Raw genomic sequence first — 18,991 nt, 5'->3', positions numbered from 1 at the left:
TGGGACAGAGACTGTGTCCAACCCGATTTGTTTGTATCCATCCCGGCGCTTAGTACAGGGCCTGGCACATAGTAAGTGCTTAAATACCCTAATTATTATTAGAGTTGGTAGACATGATCCCTGCCCAAGAGGAGCTTGCGTTCTACAGGGAGAGACATTTATTTAAATAAATCGCAATGGTAGAGTGTGGGAGTTGAAGTTGAGGGAGTGAATGAGTCTTCTGAGGGAGTGGGCAGAGATGGAGAAGAAACAAGTCCAGAACTGAGCCTTGAGGAATCCACAAAGTTAACAGGAGGGAGGTAGAGGAGGGGCCTGTGAAAGGACCAAGAAAGAACAGCAAAGACCCCCACTGGAAGTGGCCAGAGTTGGTGAAACTAAGGTTCGATAATGTGTTTTGGTTTCATCTCTCCTTATGAGTGCATTACCAGTCCCTCTCCCCTCAACTCTGTATTTTCAGATTGTGAGCCCCTGGAATCGTGTCTGATTCCCACCTGTGGCTTCCTTCCCCTAGTTTAAATAATAATGTTGGTATTTGTTAAGCGCTTACTATGTGCCGAGCACTGTTCTAAGCGCTGGGGTAAACACAGGGGAATCAGGTTGTCCCACGTGGGGCTCACACTTAATCCCCATTTTACAGATGAGGGAACTGAGGCACAGAGAAGTTAAGTGACTTGCCCACAGTCACACAGCTGACAAGTGGCAGAGCCGGGATTCGTACTCATGAGCCCTGACTCCAAAGCCCGTGCTCTTTCCACTGCGCCACGCTGCTTCAGAGTTTAGCATGGCACTCTGCTCACAGTAAATACTTAATAACTACTACTTGTTTTTGTGAAGGGAGACTGAAAGTAAGGGGAATTGGTCAGTTAAGATAGTACCTGTAAAAGTGAAAACAACTCGCTTAGGTTAACGAGGGCTACTTAGGAAGGTTTTATGGTGTGGAAAACCATGGCGGTTTATCTGGACCTGCAAGTAGTAGAGTACACTGCTAAGCCAAAAAAAAATGCTTCATTCCCTACCTACACTTCCTTCCCTCTAGATAGTAACCTCCTTGTGTGCAGCGAACGTGTTTACTGACTCTGTTATATCATGCTCTCCAAAGTGCTTAGTTCAGTGCTCTGCACACATGGCTCAATAGATAAGATTGACTGATTTCTTCTATAATTAAGAGTCACTTTCATAGTGTGACCAGGCAAAAAACCCATTTGTATTTGCCACCAGTGGGGCTCTGTGCAGTTTTGTGGTATTCGATAACACCTGTCCAATCTCCATTGCTAACATTCATTCATATATATTGAGCGCTTATTGTGTGTGAAGCACTGTACTAAGCGCTTGGGAGAGTACAGTATAACAACAGGCACATTCCTGCCCACAACGAGCTCACAGTCTAACCTCAGTCTGTGACCGCCTTCATGAGCTGCGTTTGGGTCCAGTGTGGCAACTAATTAATCAAGCAATCACTGATATTTATCGAGTGCTTACCATGTGCCGAGCCCTTTTCTAAGCACTTGGGAGAGTACAGTATGTGTTTTTTTTGGTTTCTCAAAAAGCCTTCTCTCTACCTTGATTTATTTTTTCAATTAAAGCTTTATGTTCAAAGCTCTGAACAGGCTGGGAAAGTTAATGAAAAATGTCCCTATTATTACAGTAATCCAGATGAGCCTCTCCATGCATTCTCCACTCTGCTGGGCATTCAATAATAATAATAATAATTATGGTATTTGTTAAATGCTTACAATGTGCCAAGCACTGTTCTGGGTGCTGGGATAGATACAGGTAATCTGGTTGGACACATTCCCTGTCCCACGTGACACGCATGCTCTCGATCCCCATTTTACAGTTGTGGTAACTGAGGCACAGAGCAGTTGAGTGACCTGCCCAGGGTCACGCAGCAGACAAGTGGCAGAGCCGGGATGGGAACCCACGACCTCTGACTAGGCCATGCTGCATCAGACCTATACACACACTCGAGGCCTGGTCCTGCACCTCAAAGAATCCCAGACATGGATTTGTATGAAGCTCAAATTAGGGGAAGACAGGACAGATTTCAGAGTTTTGGGTTGTGTTTCCTGTGCCTGACTCCACCATTCTATTCTCATCATTTCCCCAAGAGTGCAGGGAAAACACTGTAGAGGGAGAGACATGATTGAACAATCCCTAGATGATAGGGTCAAGGGACCTTGCTTCATTGGGGACTCCATTAATAAAAACGTTATAATAATTGCCTTTCCAGAGCTGCCCTAAAAGGTCTCCCGGTGACGCTTTGACAACTGACAGCTTCTCCATCCCATTGAAAGCCACACTTTAAATATCATGAAAGCTTTTTCAACCTTTCTTTCCATTAAAAGGTTTACTTTCAGTATAAACCTCGTGGTAGTAAAGTCCCAGTCAGCAGCATCTTAACTTGGTTTAGATCAACTGGTCTTTTCTGAAAAATTCTCTTCTGTCAACCTAAAAGTTATACACACTTGCCCATCAGTTTTGAAACTGAATATTTTTAGTGATAATTGAATATTTTTAGTGATAATTCACCCGTTCAGTAGCGTGATCAGATAGTTTCCTCTGTTGCCCACAAGTATATTTTTGCACCTCCATCTCTCAGTTAAGTTGTGCATTTTGCAGGTGGCTAGAGCCACAATGAGAAGCAAGAAAGTTTGCTTTGTGGTAACATTCACTGCAGTGGTAGAGAAATTATTGAGAGTACAATTGGAAGATTCTTGTAGCAGTCACGAGGACTTCAAAATAGAAATAATACCAAAATATAAATAAATATGGCAATAAGATTTTGAAAAATTGGATTCATCAGCTCAAGGAGAGAAAATGATCACAAGGAGTCTCCCCTTATGAGTAAGTAAAGAAGCAGCCTGGCCTGAGTGGAAAGATTACAGGCCTGGGAATTAGAGGACCTGAGTTCTAATTCTGGCTCTGCCACTTGCCTGATTTTGTGATCTTGGGCAGGTCACTTAATTTCTCTGTGCCTCAGTTGCCTCATTTATAAAATAGGGATTAGGACTGTGAAGCTGTAAGTGGGACAGGGACTATGTCCAACCTGATTTTCTTGTGTCAACCCCAGCACTTAGAACAGTCCTTAGCACCTAGTAAGTGCTTAAACAAATGCCACAGGTATTGTACCTGCAGAACAGGAGATGCCACGGGGCCACATGTCAATCCTTCCGCAGTAATTACTGAGGATATCCTATAGTAATGATGGTATTTGTTAAGCACTTACTATGTGCCAATCAGTGTTCTAAGCGGTGGTGTAGATACAAGGTAATAAGGTTGTCCCACTGGGGCTCATGGTCTTAATTTCCATTTTACAGATGAGGTAACTGAGGCCCAGAGAAGGGAAGTGACTTGCCCAAAGTCACAAAGCTGTCAAGTGGCGGAATCAGGATTAGAACCCACGGCCTCTAACTCCCAAGTCTATGCTCTTTCCACAAAACCACGCTGCTTCTCCAATAATAATGATGGTATTTGTTAAGAGCTTGCTAAGTGCCAAGCACTGTTCTAAGCACTGGAGTAGATACAAGGTCATCAGGTTGTATCACATGGGGCTCACAGTCTTAATCCCCATTTTACAGATGAGGTCACTGAGGCCCAGAGAAGTGAAGTGACTTGCCCAAAGTCACACAGCTGACAAGTGGCGGAGCCGGGATTAGAACCCACGACCTCTGAGTCCCAAGTCTGGACTCTTTCCACTGAGCCACGCTGCTCGGCTAGGTCCAGAGGACAGTGCTAAGGGATAAAGTGAGTGCGGTAGAAGTGAAAACTGCCATCCGTGCCCTGCAGGAGCTTATCCTCTACCCAGTCAATCGTATTTATTGAGCGCTTACTATGTATAGAGCACTGTACTAAGCTCTTGGGAGAGTACAACAGTCAATAGACACATCTCCTGCCCGCAAGCTTCCAGTCTAGAGGGGGAGATGAACCCCTTGCTTTCTCTTGTCCTTTCACGGCCTCCTTTCGTTTCCCCTTTCCACTTCCAAGCCCCAGTGAGAGGCTCTCAAGGAGACAGATGTTAAATGGAAACCCGATCTCTGGAATGAAATGGCAAAAAATGTTGTCGTCAGGCAGAACCCTGGCGAAACGCTCGCATACGCACAGAGTGACGTAAGCCGGATGGGTTTGCGCTGCAGAGCTAAGTCGGCATTATAAAGGAGAAAGAGCACAAAGGCGTGGAATAAGAAAAAGCACAAAGAACCGGCTTTTATTTTTAGACGATACCAGAACAGTGAAGTCACAGTAGAACCCTACCCCAGACTAAGCAAAACCCGAAGTGTGAAGCAGTTCACATTTTTAGCATTGCTTCCTTCACGAACGAAACACTTGCTCGTTTTGTGACATTCCTTGAATGACGATGGGACATATTTTCTATCAGAGACATTTTCCACAAAGTTTAAGAGGGAGCCCAGACTGTGCTCCCCCTTTTTCCCTCTGCTCCCTCTACCCCACCCTTCACCTCTCCGCAGCTAAACCCTCTTCTCCCCCCTTTCCCTCTCCTCCTCCCCCTCTCCCGTCCCACCCCCTCAGCACTGTATATATCTTCATCACCCTATTTATTTTGTTTAATGAGATGTACATCACCCTGATTCTATTTATTTGCCATTGTTTTTATGAGATGTTCTTCCCCTTGACTCTATTGCCATTGTTCTTGTCTGTCCGTCTCCCCCGATTAGACTGTAAGCCCGTCAAAGGGCAGGGACTGTCTCTATCTGTTGCCGACTTGTTCATTCCAAGCGCTTAGTACAGTGCTCTGCACATAGTAAGCGCTCAATAAATACTATTGAATGAATGAATGAATATTTTAGAAAACCCTATAATTCCAGACAAGTGTGCTTGAAATTTATGTTTATTAATTGATTAAGCATCTGTGCCCGAAGTTGAGTTCTCTTTGGTGTCTTCACTTTGCTACTCATTGGAGGAAGGCCCGTTCACTCGATTCATGGTATTTATTGAGTGCGTGCTGCGTATAGAGCACCCTGCCTAATGCTCTTCCTACCTCTCTTCGCTCTTGCCCCATCTCCCTCTCTCTCCCCTCCTCCTTGTTCCCTCTCTGCTTCCCTCCCTCTCTGTCCTTCTTCATCCCTCTCCCTCTCTCATCTCTCCCCCCTGTCTCTGACTCCAATGGCTCAGGTGATTGGCAGCCTCAGGGAATAGGTCATTTCCTCCCACCCACTGAAAGTCACCAGCCTCCTTCCCTCTGAGTTAGAATTCCCCCAAATCCTCCCCCAAAACTGAAAACCCCTACCTCTCCATCTCCTTATGCCAAGAAGTAGCATGGCATAGTAGAGAAACAGCACGGCGTAGCACGGGCCTGGGAGACCGAAGGTCATGGGTTCTAATCCCGGCTCTGCCACCTATCTGCTGTGTGACCTTGGGTGCTCTGCACATAGTAAGCACTCAATAAATACGAATGAATGAATTTCTCTAATCTTTGCCTCAGCTACCTCCCATGTAAAATGGAATTGAGACTGTGAGCCCCCACATGGGACAGGGACTGTATCCAACTCAATTTGCTTGGATCCACCCAAGCACTTAAATAAAATAAATAAATGTTGGTATTTGTTAAGTGCTTACTATGTGCCGAGCACTGTTCTAAGCGCTGGGGTAGATACAGGGGAATCAGGTTGTCCCATGTGAGGCTCACAGTCTCAATCCCCCCTTTACATATGAGGTAACTGAGGCACAGAGAAGTGAAGTGACTTGTCCACAGTCACACAGCAGACAAGTGACAGAGCCGGGATTCGGACCCGTGACCGCTGACTCCCAAGCCCAGGCTCTTTCCACTGAGCCACACTGCTTAACAAATACCATCATTATTATTATTATGCCAAAAGCCCATATATCCTCTCCTTGTCCCTTCCTTCCCCCTGGCCTTCTTCCTTGTGGCAAACACCTCCTTGCTGCTTCTTCATCCAAATTGGAGTGTTCGTTCTCAATCAATCAGTCAATCGATCAGTGCTATTTTTTGATGCTGTACTCTGTGCCCAGCATTGTACTAAGAGCTTGGGAGAGTACAGTATAAACAGATTGGTAGTGAAATTTACTGCATGGAAGGAGGCAGTGGGTAGACCACTTCCATATTTTGACCAAGAAAACTCTCTGGATACACTACCGGAACGATTGCGGGTGAAGGTGGGGAATTCTAGGAGAGATGTGTCTGTGGCATCTCCATGGTTCGGAGACGACTCGAGAGCGTAAGGCAGGACAAGATGTATTCCCTGCCCACACCCTTCACCCACGTACTTCTACCCTCGTTTCCCCATACTCTCTTCCTCCTGCCACTTCCACCCATGTGATCAACCATTCATTCAGTAATATTTATTGAGCGCTTACTATGTGCAGAGCACTGTACTAAGCGCTTGGAATGTACAAATCGGTAACAGATAGAGACAGTCCCTGCCCTTTGACGGGCTTACAGTTTGGTAGACACAGTCTCCCACAAAGAGTTTACAGTATCAACATAATAATAATGATGATGATAATCATAATGGTATCATAATGGTATTTGTTAAGTGCCAAGCACTGTTCTAAGTGCTGGGGTAGACACAGGATATAATAATAATAATGTTGGTATTTGTTAAGCGCTTACTATGTGCAGAGCACTGTTCTAAGCGCTGGGGTAGACATAGGGTAACCATCTTACCTCTAAACTGTAAACTCGTTGTGGGCAGGGAATGTCTGTTTATTGTTGTAGTGTACTCTCCCAAGGGTTTAGTTCAGTGCTCTGCACACAGTAAGCTCTCAATAAATACGATTGAATGAATGAGTGAATCTCATACCTGCTGAAGTCTCCTAATCTGTGTTTGTGTGTGTGCGGGGGGGGTGTGTGTGTGTGTGTGTGTACACACATGCATCTCTGGGGATGTGAGAGTGTGTCTGTGAGTTACCTATCTGTAATTCCTTTTAGTGGCTGTCACCCCTGCTAGATTATAAGCAGCATGGCGTGGCGGATAGAGCACAGGCCTTGGAGTCAGAAGGTCATGGGTTCTAATCCTGGCTCCACTATATGCCTGCTGTGTGACGTTGGGCTAGTCACTTCACTTCTCTGTGCCTCAGTTACCTCGTCCGTAAAATGGCAATCGAGACTGTAAACCCCATGTGGGATAGGGACTGCGCCCAACCCGATTTGCTTGTCTCCGCCCCAGCACTTAGTTCAGTGCCTGGCACCTAGTAAGCGCTTAACAAATACCATAATTATTCATTATTATTATTCTTGTTATAGACTCCTTTAGGGATGCCATCAGCCCTACTAATTCTGTTAGATTGTCCCAAATACTTAGTACTATGCTCTGCCCTCAGAAGGTGCTCAGTATTGATTGATGGTGATGATAATAATAATGTTGGTATTTGTTAAGTGCTTACTATGTGCAGAGCACTGTTCTAAGCGCTGGGGTAGATACAGGGTAATCAGGTTGTCCCACGTGAGGCTCACAGTTAATCCCCATTTTACAGATGAAGTAACTGAGGCACAGAGAAGTGAAGTGACTTGCCCACAGTCACACAGCTGACAAGTGGCAGAGCCGGAAGTCGGACTCATGACCTCTGACTCCGAAGCCCAGGCTCTTTCCACTTAGCCACACTCAATAATAGTGGTATGTGTTAAGTGCTTACTGTGTGCCACACACTGAACTAAGTGCTGATGTCGATACCAGATAATCAGTCATGCACGGTCCCTTTCCCACATGGGTTCATAGCTAAGGGGGGCAGAGAACAAGTAGTAAATTCCCATTTTACAGAGGAGGAAATCGAGGCTCAGAGAAGTCACAAAGCGGACAAGGGAAAGAGCAGAGATTAGCTCTGTCTAAGCCCCTAGACTCTCAGGCCCAGGTGCTTTCCATTAGGCCAGGCTGAATCTCAATCATTTAATTGATTGATTGACTATTCATCTGTGTGTCCACCCAACTATGGGTAAAACTGATATTCTGCTAGTTGTGAATAAGCAAAAATTCCTGACAGTTGGCTTCCTGGCTCTCTGTCAGCTGACTTCCCCTTACCTTTTTCCCTTTTGCTAATAATAGTAATAATAATTATGGTATTTGTTAAGTGCTTACTATGTGCCAGGCACTGTTCTAAGCGCCGGGATAGATAGAAGAAAATCGGGTTGGACACAGTCCCTGTCCCACATAGGGTTCACAGTCTTAATCCCCATTTTACAGGTGAGGGAACTGAGGCTCAGAGAGGTTAAGTGACTTGCCCGAGGTGACACGGGCGACAAGTGGCGGAGCCGGGATTAGAACCTTTGACTCCCAGGCCTGAGCTCTATCCACTAGGCCATGATGCTTCATGCCGTGCAGCTTCTTCTGTTACCGTGACCCTCCTGCTCCTCTCTCTGGTCTGTCTGTCTGGCCCCCATTCGTCCTTCCTTCAGCCCAGCATCCTCTTTACTTAGCTTCCCCTTCTCCTCAGTCACCTCCACCCCACCCCTCCATCTCTGATCTCCAGTGCCTCCCTCCTTTCTAAGAGCTTGCCTTTCTAGTACGTGTCCGACTAAGCCCCTTTTCCCTTTCTTCAGCTCCCTTCTTCGTCGCTCCCTTTGTTCATTCCCCCCTCCCAGCCCCACAGCACTTACGTACGTACCAGTAGTTTATTTATTTATATTAATGCCTGTCTCCCCCTCTAGACTGTAAACTCGTTGTGGGCAGGGAGTTTGTCTCTTCTATTGTACTGTCCCAAGTGCTTAGTATAGTGCTCTGCACACAGTAAGCCCTCAATAAATACAATTCATTCAGTCGTATTTATTGAGCGCTTACTATGTGCAGAGCACTGTTATTGAATGCTTACTGTGGGCAAAACACTGTCCTAAGAGGTGGGAGAGTCCAGTCCCACCACAGACACATTTCCTGCCCACGACGACTGACTAGTATCCTTCTTTCACCATTCATTCATTCATTCAACAGAATTTATTGAGTGCTTACTGTGTGCAGAGCACTGTACTAAGCAGTTGGAATGTACAACTCTGCTCCCTTCCAAAGAGACTGGCAGAGAGGGCCGAGAGAGGTTGGGAGGGCCACTAGACCAAGCTGAGGCGATCCAGGTGTCCGTCCCAACCAATCCCTCCCTCCCGATCCCTCTGCTCTGCCTTGACTCTACTCCGTGGTGGAGCAGCGTGGCCTAGTTAAAAATCACCTCCTCCAAGAGGCGTTCCCAGACTGAGCTCCTCTTCCCCCTCTACTCCCTCTGCCATCCCCCCTTTACCTCTCCGCAGCTAAAGCCTCATTTTCCCCTTTTCCCTCTGCTCCTCCACCTCTCCCTTCCCATCCCCACAGCACTGTACTCGTCCGCTCAACTGTATATATTTTCGTTACCCTATTTATTTTGTTAATGAATTGTACATCGCCTTGATTCTATTTAGTTGCCATTGTTTTTACGAGATGTTCTTCCCCTTGACGCTGTTTAGTGCCATTGTTCTTGTCTGTCCGTCTCCCCCGATTAGACTGTAAGCCCGTCAAACGGCAGGGACTGTCTCTATCTGTTGCCGACTTGTTCATCCCAAGCGCTTAGTACAGTGCTCTGCACATAGTAAGAGCTCAATAAATACTATTGAATGAATGAATGAATAGTGGAGAGAGCACCGGCCGGGGGATCCGCAGGACCCGGGTTCTAATCCCAGCTTTGCCATTTGTCTGCTGTGTGTCCCTGGGCCAGTCACTTCACATCTCTGGGCTTCAGTTTCCTTAACTGTAAAATGGGGATACCTGTTCTCCCTCCTGCTTCGACTGTGAGCCCAATGCGATGTCTCCCCGCACTGTATACCCATTGTGGGCAGGGATTGTCTCTATTTTGCTGTATTGTACTTTCCAAGTGTTTACTATAGTGCCCTACAAACAGTGAGCGCTCAATAAGTACAATTGAATGAATGATGTGTCTAACCTAATTAATTTTTTTACCTACCCTGGTGTTTAGAATAGCATACGAAACATAGTAAGTGCTTAACAAATACCATAAAAATACCCTGTTAGTATTATATGACAGACTTGAAACTTTGAGCTGGAGGAGTAAGAGTGAGGAGAGAGAGGAACTGCAGTAGTTAGAGCTTTCACCACCCATGACGAAGAGGAGACGCACTCTCCCTTTCCCCACCCTGTTTCCTTCCATCCTCCTTGCTTTTGTCCCCTGCCTCCCTTACCTTGTCCCCTCTGCCTCTTCCTTTCTTTTTTCCTCTCTACTCTAAGCTCGTTGTAGATAGGGAAGCTGTCTACCAACTCTGTTGTAGTCTCTCAAGCACTTAGCACAGAGATCCTCACACAGTAAGCACTCACTAAATTCATTCATTCATTCATTCAATAGTATTTATTGAGCGCTTACTATGTGCAGAGCACTGTACTAAGCACTTGGAATGAACAAGTCGGCAACAGATAGAGACAGTCCCTGCCGTTTGACGGGCTTACAGTCTATATCACTGAACGATTGGTTCACTGATAGCTGTGTCGTCCCCCCCGCCCCCCCGAGCCTCTCAGCCTCACTTTTTCTTTACCGTCACTTCGTCGCTCCTCCCCCGGCGCTGTAGTCTTTCCAGTCTCTCGAGCCCCGTGCCCCAGACCGTGTTCCCTAAAACGTGGACACTTCATGCCATTCCCTCAAGCGCTTAGTAGAGTGCTCTGCACACAGCGCTCAATAAATACGATTAAATATGATTGACTGGATTGTGTATATGTCCATAATTCTGTTTATCTGTTTTCGATGTTATTGATGTCTTATTGTTTTGTTTTGTTGTCTGTCTTCCCCGTTTAGACTGTGAGTCCGTTGTTGGGCAGGCATTGTCTCTATCTGCTGCCGAATTGTACTTTCCAAGCGCTTAATACAGTGCTCTGCACACAGTAAGCGCTCAATAAATATGATTGAATGAATGATTGAATGAATACCCTCGTACAGTGTCAGGATTTAGAACTAACCCGAGCTCCGCTGTTGCAGGCTGGAAGCCCGACGTCGCCGTCCGCTCCTCACAGCTTCCCTCGGACGTCGGTGACACCATCCAATCAGGACATCTGCAGGTAAAGCTGTGGTTCACCGCCTACAATGAGGCAAATAGAAAGGCCGACCTGGCGGACGCGTTTCCGGAAAAGTAAACGTCCTTGTGCTTTGATGCCTGATTTTTCCGTTTCTCGATCAGCGCTCCCTCGACCGCCACCGATATCGCTGACTGATTCCACCCCCTGTCGGCTCATACTGTTGCTCGCCATGTTACCGCACTCTCATTTCTCCACTTGGATATGTCCGTTCTCTTTTTTAATCGTTTTTACTTTCTGTGCTTTTATTCCACTGTTCTGCATGCAGTTCCAGTGCAGTGTTTTCTGAGTGTTGTCATCACAGTCCCGTGCAGTCTGCTGTTGTCTTGAAATCTCCTCACTACCAGAGTTCTCTGACCCAAGGGGTCACAGTGACGGTTTTCCGTCAGGACTCTTTAAGGGTCTCTAAACCCAGGAATCCCAGAGCCGGCAGACTCCTCAAGTTCTCCAGATCTCTCAACGATGTGGACGAGAGGGCCCGGGTCCTGGCCGGCCATTTGGATCCCGGAGAGAGGGCCTGTTCCGAAGGCAAATTAGGGCCCCCGCCAGAGCGGGACCTGAGGATGAACCCGCCTCACGGCCGAGACGGAGGCGCCGGCGATCCCCCGAAGCCGCCCCCGCCGGACCACCTTCCGAACCTCCCCATGGTGACTCTTTCCGTCCTCCCCCCAAGCGCCTCCGGAGCAAGAGAGCAGCGGGGAGGCGTCCACCTGCCGCTGCTCGAGGAGAAAGTCCACCCCGACTCGGCGCCCAAGAGCAAGCGACTGCTCCGCTACCTGTTGGCCTTTTCCCGCAGCCCCAGCTCCAGCAGCCTACACCGGTTCCACGAACTGGAGAACGGGCCGGCTCCCCACAGGAAGGCCAAGCCCTGCGGCGAGCAGGCCGGAAGCCCGGGCTTCCGTTGGGAAGAGCCGGGCGACAATGACGACGACGTCTTCGAGGACGCCGCCACCTCAAAGCTGCAGCCCAAGGAGCTGCGGGCGCCCCTCTGCTCAGTTGAGAAGGATAGCGACCTGGATTGCCCTTCTCCCCTTTCTGAAAAGGTCCCCCCGGTCTCCCCTCTGTCCGTGTCTGGGGATGCTTGCAGGTTGGTTGTCTGAAAAACACCCCTCCCCACCTTCCCCCGACACCTCCTTTAGGGAGCCATCAGTGGGCTTTCCTGCTCCATTCATATCTATTGAGCGTTTACTGTGCGAAGGACTGTACGAAGCGCTTGGGAGAGGACAGTATAACAATAAACAGACTCCTTCCCCACTCTTCTGCCCGTTCTCCTCTGGAGCCTCTCCTGGCTTTAATATGTGGAGCTTAGGGATGAAAGTCTCAAGTCATTTGGAGGGTAACAGGTTTCTCAAAAAGTAAAGGAAGATATGGATTCAGTTTTCATTTTGAAACCTCAGGTTCCTTTTTTCTGGTCCAAGTTTGAGCCCCTGAAGTGCCTTCTGATGCTAAAGCAAAAAAAAAAAAAAAAAAAAGGCTACACATATTAAAGACCAAATTGACGCTCTTAGAGTGCAGTGTACTTTACTGAAAGAAATGATGGGCCACCAGAGCTGCTGCTTATGGTGTAATTTCTTAACTCTTTTAATTTTCGAGCCTAGGTTGGGTTTTTATTTTTATTTTTATTCATGTCCTCTTCTGTCTTTAGTCCATGAAGTTTGTTAAGCAAACATTTTCCATGATTTCCTTTTTTCTCAGTTGTATGTTGCTTGCCAGTGCCCTTTATTCTTCGCCACGACCCACATCTGCCAACTGTCTTTACCTTCCAAAGTGCTCTTTCTTTTCTCCTGCCTTCTTTAGATCTTGTCTCCACCCCCTCCACCCCCCAACATTGACCAGACCTTCTCCATTGCTACCCATGTCCCAGTTTTGGTTTTATCACTCGTCACCTTTCTCTACCTTCAACTATGCCCGGGATCCAGAATCAGAGGGATAGGAGGCCACAGTGCCAAAGTGAGATCCATTTCACTTCATTGCTAGAACATTTCCCTCTGGCCTAAAGAAGCCTATTAAACTGTCCACTTTCCTTGAGGTCAGTCACGTTGCTTGACGGAGGTAGAGTTAAAAGCTTGAAGAACAAGTCCACCTCTTACTGAGTGTCACAGAAAAGAAACTGGCCCTGAACCACTTACAGGAGCTAGGGAGGCCACTGGGACAAAGAAGTCAGTCAATCAGTCAGTAAGTTGTATTTATTGAGCGCTTGCTGTGTGCAGAGCACTGTTCTAAGCACTTGGGAGGTTACAATATAATAAATTCTAGGCCGTGAGCTGCTGTGGGCAGAGAATATATCTCCTGTTATATCGTACTCTCCCAATCGCTTAGTATAGTGCTTTGCACACAGTAAGCGCTCAAGAAATACAATTGAATAATGAGCAGATACAGTCCCTGCCCAGGACAAGCTTACAGTCTAGAGGCAGAGACAGACAATATAAAGAAATAAATTACAGATATGGACACAAGCGATGTGGGGCTGGGGGTGGGGGATGAATAAGAGAGCAAGTCAGAGCGACGCAGAAGGGAGTGGGAGAAGAGGAAAGGAAGACTTAGTCAGGGAAAGCCTCTCTGAGGAGATGTGCCTTCAGTAAGGTTTTGAAAGCGGAGAGAGTCATCGTCTGTCGGATACAAAGAGGGCGGGAGGGCGTTCCAGGCCCGAGGCAAGACGTGGGCGAGAGGTCGGCGACAAGATAGACGAGGTCAAGGTACAGTGAGAAGGTTAGCATTAGAGGACGAAGTTGTGCGGGCTGGGTTGTAGTAGGAGAGTCGTTGGCTGGTTCTTCCCTGATGTTTTCTGACCCAGTGTAGTTCAGTCAGTCAGTCGCATCTATTGAGCACTTACGGTATGCAGCATACTGTACTGAGCACGTGAGAGGGTACAACACAACAGAGTTGGCAGACACATTCCCTGCCTACAACAGGATCACAGTTTAGAGGGAGAGACGGACACTAATATGAATAAGTTATGAATGTATACCTCTAATCCTTAGGTTCTGGTCAAGGCTAGATGAGTTCAAGGATTCCCTTGAGAGAATGTAGGGTTGACTGTGAGTGGCAATGGAGTAAGAGATGCTCTCAATCAGGGGACCCTAAGAGACCCCACCCCCCCCCAGACCTCAATTTTCTAGGCCAGCTGTGGTGGTCTGGAACTGTAGACACTTCTACTGGTGCTTTTTGTGGCACAGTTGTCTTGGCTATCAGGGCAGTCCTGAGGCTCGGTGGTTGTCTTCCCTTTTATAGGAGCTAGAACCCAGGAAGGGATTTTTGCACCCTCTCATCCCGTGAACAGTCAGGATCGTGATTCATGGTGCCAGATTTCCTTCTTGGTCTCCTTAATTTCCTTCTGGGAACTTCAACCTGGTCCCTTTGGGGGAGTCTGGAACCATCTCTGTCACCCCTGGGGAACCAAGATGACCTGGACCAGTCCAGATAATAATAATAATAATAATTGTGCTATTTGTTAAGTGCTTACTGTGTGCCAGACACTCTACTAAGCGCTGGGGTGGATAGAAGCAAATCAGGTTGGAGACAGGCCCTGCCCCTTATGGGGCTTAGAGACTTAATCCCCATTTTACAGATGAGGTCACTAAAGTACAGAGAAGTGAAGTGACCAGTGTCACACAGCAGACAAGTGGCAGAGCCGGGATTAGGACGCAGGTCTTTAAGACTCCCAGGCCTGTGCTCTATCTACTAGGCCATGCTGCTTCTCGATGAGGTCCACAGCCTTCTGGAGCGGCGCCAGCAGTGAACCCTGATCTTGTCTACTTGCAGTCTAAATCCCTTTGCCATCACTGATTGAGAAACGGAAGCCAAATATCACTCAGTCTTCTACTTCTAGCCTCCAGTCAGCCATTGACCCTCAGTTACCCATTGACTTAGGGGCTAAAGAATAGCGTGGCTCAGTGGAAAGAGGCCGGGCTTGGGATCAGAGGTCATGGGTTCTAATCCCAGCTCTGCCACTTGTCAGCTCTGTGTTAACTTCTCTGTGCCTCAGTGACCTCATCTGTAAAATGGGGATGAAGACTGTGAACCCCACGTGGGACAACCTGATCACTTGTATCCCCCCCAGTGCTTAGAATGGTGCTTCGCATATAGTGAACACTTAACAAATGCCATCATTATTATTATTATTATTAGTTGATGGGACTTTTTCTGTGCTAAGATAAGTCAAGATACATTGGTTTTGGGACCCTGAGACCCTCATATCCACTTTTTCAAGTTGGCGGAGTGATGGTTTCATTTTGAAGTCACTTTATTTGCTAGGTATGTCATCTGGAAAATGCTCTCCATGTGGCTTTAAATGCTTCTCAGTGAAGTACTACTGTCCTGTTAAAAATGTCACTGCAGTTTCTTAATCCATTCATTCCCTATCTATTGCCAGATGTCTTATAGACCTTTCATGCTGGTGTTTTAAACTAGAAAGAAGATTTGTAGTTTATATTTTTGCCCCTTGGTGCCTATGAATGTATATAGCAGTAGTGTCAGAAGAGTTTGTTTTGACCAAGATCAACTTTTTTGGGGGTGGGGGGCGGGGAGCAATGCGGGGGGAAGAGTTCTGTTGGGATTCATCTTATATAGTATCAAATCTAACAGGCCGCATAGCTTTTTCTTCTCCGATTTCCCATTGTCCATCGGTTCACTCATCTTGTATTAAATGGATCTGCTTTGATATAGGATATGTCACTGTGAAGGAGATGACGAGAGTCCTCTGATTACGCCCTGTCACTGCACAGGAAGTCTTCATTTTGTGCACCAAGGCTGCCTGCAGCAGTGGATCAAGAGCTCAGACACCCGATGCTGTGAACTCTGCAAATATGAATTCATAATGGAGACCAAATTAAAGCCTTTAAGAAAAGTAGGTGTGAGGACATTCCTCAAAGTCTTTCATTCCTAGAGGGCAAAGGGATTTCCTGAAGCCAGTGAGCACTGAGAAGGGATAGCTTTGGTATTCATCTTTTCAAAGAAGCAAGTTTTTGTACCCCAGGGAGAGTTTGGCATTGCACCTGAGTGTGGGTTAGCTTAGACCCACTATCTGTTTTGCTCAGCTACTCAGCGTGATCGCCGACAGGAAGCAAACGTGAAATTTCATTGATTCTATTTCACACCTTTAAAACCCCAAACGGTGAACAGCTTAAGAAAGTTAATTATTGGTTTGTTTAGAAATTTCTTCTTTTAATAATAATTGTGGTGTTAAAGAGCTTATTATGTGCTAAACACTGGGATAAGCGTTTAGGTAGCTACAATAATGGCATCCATTAATAATGGTATTTGTTAAGCACTTACTGTGTGCCAGGCACTGTACTAAGTGCTGGGGTGGATGCAAACAAATCGGGTTGGACACAGTCCCTGCCCCACATGGGGCTCACAGTCTCGATCCCCATTTTGCAGATGAGGTAAGTCAGGCACAGAGAAGTGAAGTGACTTGCCCAAGGCCACCCAGCAGACAAGCAGCCGAGCAGAGATTAGACCCTTGACCTTCTGACTCCCAGGCCCGTGCTCTATCTGCTACATCATGCTGCTTTTGGTCAGGCCCAGTCCCTGTCGTGTGCGGGGCTCACAGTCTAAGGAGAAAAGAAAGGTATTTAATCCCCATTTCTCAGGTGAGGAAACTGAGGCACAGAGAAGATACAATGCTTGATCGAGTTCACACTGAAGGCAAGTGGCAGAGCTGAAACTAGAGCCCAGGTCCTCTGACTCCCAATCCCGTTCTCTCTCCACGAGGCCGCAGTGAAATCCTCTCATTAATGTTCCTTTCTACCCAGTGCCCTGATTAAGCACCCGCCAAAGGGATCGCTTCCCAACACGGTTACAGTTAGCACTAACTCTGCCTTGTAATGAGTCATCGTGTCCTTCCTATGCTGGCCTTTTCCCTCCTTTATTCTGGGCGTCCCCAGAGATGCTCCTCGGACACCGACTTGGTGACGCTTCTACTCGGCCTTCTCGGACCTTAGATAAGTACCTTACCTTACTGAGCTGGCCGTGACTCTTGGGTCTCTTACCATTTTCCTATACTAACAAGTCAGCAGCAAACAGCCCCTGTCATAATTATTATGGCACTTGTTAAGGTCTTACTATATGCCAAGCACTATTGTAAGCGCTGAAGTAGATAGTGATAATGTTGGTATTTGTTAAGTGCTTACTAGGTGCAGAGCACTGTTTTAAGCGCTGGGGTAGATACAGAGTAATCAGGTTGTCCCACATGAGGCTCACAGTTAATCCCCATTTTACAGGTGAGGTAACTGAGGCACAGAGACATGAAGTGACTTGCCCACAGTCACACAGCTGACAAGGGTCAGAGCCGGGATTCAAACCCATGACCTCTGACTCCCAAGCCCAGGCTCTTTCCACTGAGCCATCAGGTTGGACACGGTCCCTATCCCACATGAGGCTCACAATCTTAATTCCCATTTTACAGATGAGGGAACAGAGGCTCAGAGAAGTGAAATGACTTGCCCAAGGTCACACAGAAGACGTGTGGCGGAGCTGGGTTTAGAACCCAGGGCCTTCCAAGCCTGTGGTCTATCCACTAAACCACGCTGCTTCTCAGGGCATCCCATATCAGCAATCCAGTCTGATGTACTTCTAAAGAACAATGGTAAGAAGAAAGAAGGAAAAATAAGCGATAAAATACAATTTTAGTGCAAACTCCCGCTCTCCGATCCTAGCGAACATGATGGTGTGACATTTGTAAAAATACCATGTCGCAGGAAAGAACAAAACATATATAGCAGTTTTAAAGTATAAAGATGACGACCCTAAGGGGGAAGAAAGCGTATTGGGAAAACTGGGGGAGAGGGTAGAAATTGGCCATTACTTCATTTTTTCCATAGGCAGGTCTCATGACCTGGGTGCTTCATCCTACCTTCTGTTTTTATTGAAATGAAATTCCAAAAAAAAACAACATCTGTCGGCCGCTCATTTGTTGCCATGGGGACAGGTTGTTCTTCCCTGCCTCCCCCCACCCCAGCCCCGAGGTGCTGCATAGTCATCCAGCCTTCCTCATCTTTGATCACAGTTAGGCAGGAAGCCAAAACAAAAAGTTCCAGTCACCCTGGGAGCACTGGCCTAGCCATGCCTGAAGGTGTGACCCACCAGCTATCCATGCCAGACAGCAAGCCTGTAAAAACTGACCTCTGTTGCTGTCAGCTTTTAGCTGCACTGAAACTGGGTTAGAACATCCCCTGTGAGACTATAGGTCACACATGCTGCAGTTCTAGTCAGTTCCTCACGGCATTTAACTTCTTTGATGTTTATAACCTCAGAAAAAAACCTCCCTGGTTCTTCCTTACCTGCCCTCCTCAACCTATCTGCCTTGAAAGGCATCCACTCATTGAATCAGTGGTATTTATTGAGCTCTTACTGTGTGCAGAGCACTGTAGTAAGCACTTGGGTGAGTACAATACACTGGAGTTGGTAGACACTTTCCCTGCCCAACCTCAGGAAAGAGACTACCATCCTGTTACTAAGCGATTGCGGCATCCCCGAGGAAGCCGACAGAGAGTTTTTTCTCCTTCACCTCAGAAGAAATGTCAAGAGGTGAATCTAAACTAGAGAGGGAAACAGTTCATTACTTGAAAAATAATTTTCAAATAATATGCAAGTTTTATGTTAACTCTGAAGATAGTTAATAAGAACAGTACAAAAATCTTCCCACCTAAAGTTTACTTGGCTTTACTACTCTCTTCTGTCAATCAATGCTATTTATCTAGTGCTTCCGGTGTGCAGAGCACTGAACTAAGCTCTTGGAGGAGTACCATAGAATAAATAGACACGATCCCTATCCCTCAAGGTATTTACAATGTAACAACGTTTATTATCGGTGGTATTTTTTGAGCACTTACTATTTGCAGAGCACTGTACTAAGCGCTTGTGAGAGTACACTATAACAGAGTTGGTAGACATGTTCCCTGGCCACAAATCAGCTTACAGTCTAGAGGGAGACAAACATTAATTTAAAAAAGTATAACAATTAATCCAAAACATGTACCTATTTT

At 46.7% G+C, this 18,991-nt stretch overlaps 1 protein-coding gene across 5 annotated transcripts in view; it reads left to right on the top strand.

The window, feature by feature from the left end:
* Positions 1-18,991, top strand: part of MARCHF8 (membrane associated ring-CH-type finger 8) — a 205,957-nt gene that overhangs the window by 162,321 nt on the left and 24,645 nt on the right. For 4 of the 5 annotated variants that reach the window (XM_029060270.2, XM_029060264.2, XM_029060268.1 and 1 more), the window contains 3 exons: positions 10,912-10,991; positions 11,275-12,093; positions 15,672-15,852. In XM_029060270.2, coding sequence (XP_028916103.1) covers positions 10,912-10,991; positions 11,275-12,093; positions 15,672-15,852 — 1,080 coding nt within the window. The remainder of the gene's footprint in view (positions 1-10,911; positions 10,992-11,274; positions 12,094-15,671; positions 15,853-18,991) is intronic. The other variant, XM_029060271.2, reaches the window with a different exon arrangement.

The sequence above is a fragment of the Ornithorhynchus anatinus genome, chromosome 3, assembly GCF_004115215.2.
Source record: "Ornithorhynchus anatinus isolate Pmale09 chromosome 3, mOrnAna1.pri.v4, whole genome shotgun sequence".
In the NCBI taxonomy this organism is placed as follows: domain Eukaryota; kingdom Metazoa; phylum Chordata; class Mammalia; order Monotremata; family Ornithorhynchidae; genus Ornithorhynchus; species Ornithorhynchus anatinus.
The sequence above is the reverse complement of the archived record's forward strand: the minus strand, read 5'-3'. Positions and strand labels throughout refer to the sequence as shown.